The 2,500-nt window shown below is 34.0% G+C and overlaps 1 protein-coding gene across 5 annotated transcripts in view; it reads left to right on the forward strand.

The window, feature by feature from the left end:
- The window catches only part of LOC125032136 (transport and Golgi organization 2 homolog), a 10,594-nt gene that overhangs the window by 6,423 nt on the left and 1,671 nt on the right, over positions 1–2,500 (forward strand). For 2 of the 5 annotated variants that reach the window (XM_047623169.1, XM_047623168.1), the window contains exons 2-3: positions 1,115–1,264; positions 1,697–2,270. In XM_047623169.1, coding sequence (XP_047479125.1) covers positions 1,129–1,264; positions 1,697–2,270 — 710 coding nt within the window. In that variant the 5' untranslated portion in view covers positions 1,115–1,128. Of the gene's footprint in view, positions 1–789; positions 812–859; positions 963–1,114; positions 1,265–1,696; positions 2,271–2,500 lie in introns of those variants that run through there. The other 3 variants (XM_047623172.1, XM_047623170.1, XM_047623171.1) reach the window with 3 other exon arrangements.

The following is a 2,500-nucleotide window of genomic DNA, read 5'->3' on the forward strand; positions in this document are numbered from 1 at the left end:
GTGTGTGTGTCTGTGTCTGTGTGTGTGTGTCTGTGTGTGTGTGTTTATTTATTAGGGAAAAAGTAAATTTCAATTTTGGATTCAGTAGACTAAATAGAAGTGGAGCTCCCTGTCTTATGTATATCTTATATATATATTTATATGATATTTGAATTAGAGACCATTATAATATATATATATATATATATATATATATGAACCGTATTCATGTTGACAAATGTAGAAAAAGTATAGATGCGAATGAATATCTTAACAATACAAGAGATCTATTTGACCGGTTTCGATTGTATCCTCCGTCAGAAATACATGTATTTTTGGCGAAACCTGTTAAATACATCTCTTGTATTGTGAAGATTTTTTTTTTTTTCTTTTCTCATTCATACCTTTTCTACACACACACACACACACACACACATATATATATATATATATATATATATGTATATGTATATAAACACACACACATATATGTATATATATATATATATATATATAGAATCGTCATACAGATCGTAATTTATTAATATCACAATTTACTCATTGCTCAAGTGAAAAACCTTAGCCTTTGTACCCCCCCCCCCCCCCTCCGCTTCCAGGCTACGTCCCTGACGAAGAGATAACGTTGAACTTGACTAAAAAGTATTGTCATTTCTTCCTTATTCCTCCCCCCCCCCCCCCCCCACGAGCTGAGATTCAGACATGGGAAAACTATACTCGTTTGCACCGTAAAGAGGTTTTTTTTTTTCTTTTTTTTTTTTTTTTGTTATCTGCTATTGTCATTACAGATTATGCACTTTTTTGGGATTTTCAGGTGTGTTGTTTGTTTGTGATTATTTTAGTATTATCATTCCATTTTTTTGTTTATATTATTGTTGTGTTTATATGCTTTCATGCCAAGAATATAACATTGTGCGATGATCTGGCAGCGACGTTGCGCGTAGAAGTAATATGATTGGGAATTTGTAGGTTTTATTGCTTGTTTAAGACACAATACAGGCAAAATAGACCTTCCTGTTCGCATATTAGCATCGCCCATATTACAGCAATATGAGAGAGTGAAGTTATACACACTGACATCTCTAACCCCCCCTTTTTTCCCCCACGTTAATTGCAGTCGTGGTTTGCAACATGTGTCTGCTGTTCGCGTACATAAATCCAGACCCAAAGGAAGGGGATTACAAGGTGATTTTGGTCAATAATCGCGATGAATTCTATAACAGACCCACTAAGCCGGCCTATTTCTGGGACACTGGTATCTTGGGTGGTAAGTGTCATGTTATTTGTTTTTTTTTTCATGGACTATTGTTAAGAAAAATATAAAGAAAGAGTGCAGTTCTGTTTGCATTGGTGATTGTATTTTTAGTGGATTGTTAGTAATGATTGTTTTTTTAGGTGTAATTCTTTATTTTGCTTTATATATGTCTGACAGTCTTTTCATTAGAGTGGTTGTTTCATAAGTTCCTCAAACTACATGTTTAATCTATTTTATTAAATACTTATCTTGTAGTCATTTAATATGCTTTGTTTTCAGTGGATAGAACTTGTACAATATTCAATATTTTAATTGCACAGGTAATCTATATAATGTTTTTCTTCTTCATCTTTTTTTTTTCTTTCTTTTTCTTTCTTTGCACACACTGCAAATTTTATCGATTTTTCCCATTTTTCTATCTGATTCTTGTGTCCTATTTCCCAGGGGCTGACATGTACACAGGCAGGGAAGGAGGCACATGGCTGGGTATGACTGAAAACGGCAACATTGCCTGCTTGCTAAATATATTAAAACCAAGAGAAGAATTCATGAAAGACGGAGCCGCACGAGGTTTTCTTGTTGTGGATTTTTTGCTGGGAAAAGATGGTGGTTTTGAATACATGAAGAGAATTGCAGATTCAGGGGTAAAGTATAATGATTTTAACTTGGTGATTTTGGAACCAGAAGGTAATAGCTACAAGATAGGATATTTAAATAGTTCGAAAAACACTCCACAAACCTTAGAGCCTGGAGTCCTCGGCTTTGGGAACAGTGTGGTTGAGAAACCATTCAAGAAAGTTCAAAGAGGCAAGAAAAAAATGGAGGAAGCCGTCAGATCTTTCGGGAAGAAGAGTTGCGAGAAAGAGCTGATCCGCGAGCTTTTTGACATGATGAAAGACCGTGAAATGAACTTTCCAGACGACCAACTAAGTTACCAAGGTCGCCAACACGACAAGGACATTCTAGACGAGTTGTGCAGAATGTGGGTCACCTGTACATCAATAAACTATGGAACAAGGTAATCACATGCTTTGTTGAAGCTATAATATTTTTCTCTTCTTGATTATATTATTAGTTTTAAGATTAAATTTTTTTTTGTTTCAATAGTGGCAATAATTTTTATCATGATATTCATTTAGTGATTAGATTCAGCAGAAAATAAAGAAATTAATATCTGTGTCTATCTATATATCTATATCTATCTATCTATATAGATAGATAGATAGATAGATAGATAGATATAGATAT

Source organism: Penaeus chinensis, chromosome 14 (assembly GCF_019202785.1).
Source record: "Penaeus chinensis breed Huanghai No. 1 chromosome 14, ASM1920278v2, whole genome shotgun sequence".
Taxonomy (NCBI): Eukaryota; Metazoa; Arthropoda; class Malacostraca; order Decapoda; family Penaeidae; genus Penaeus; species Penaeus chinensis.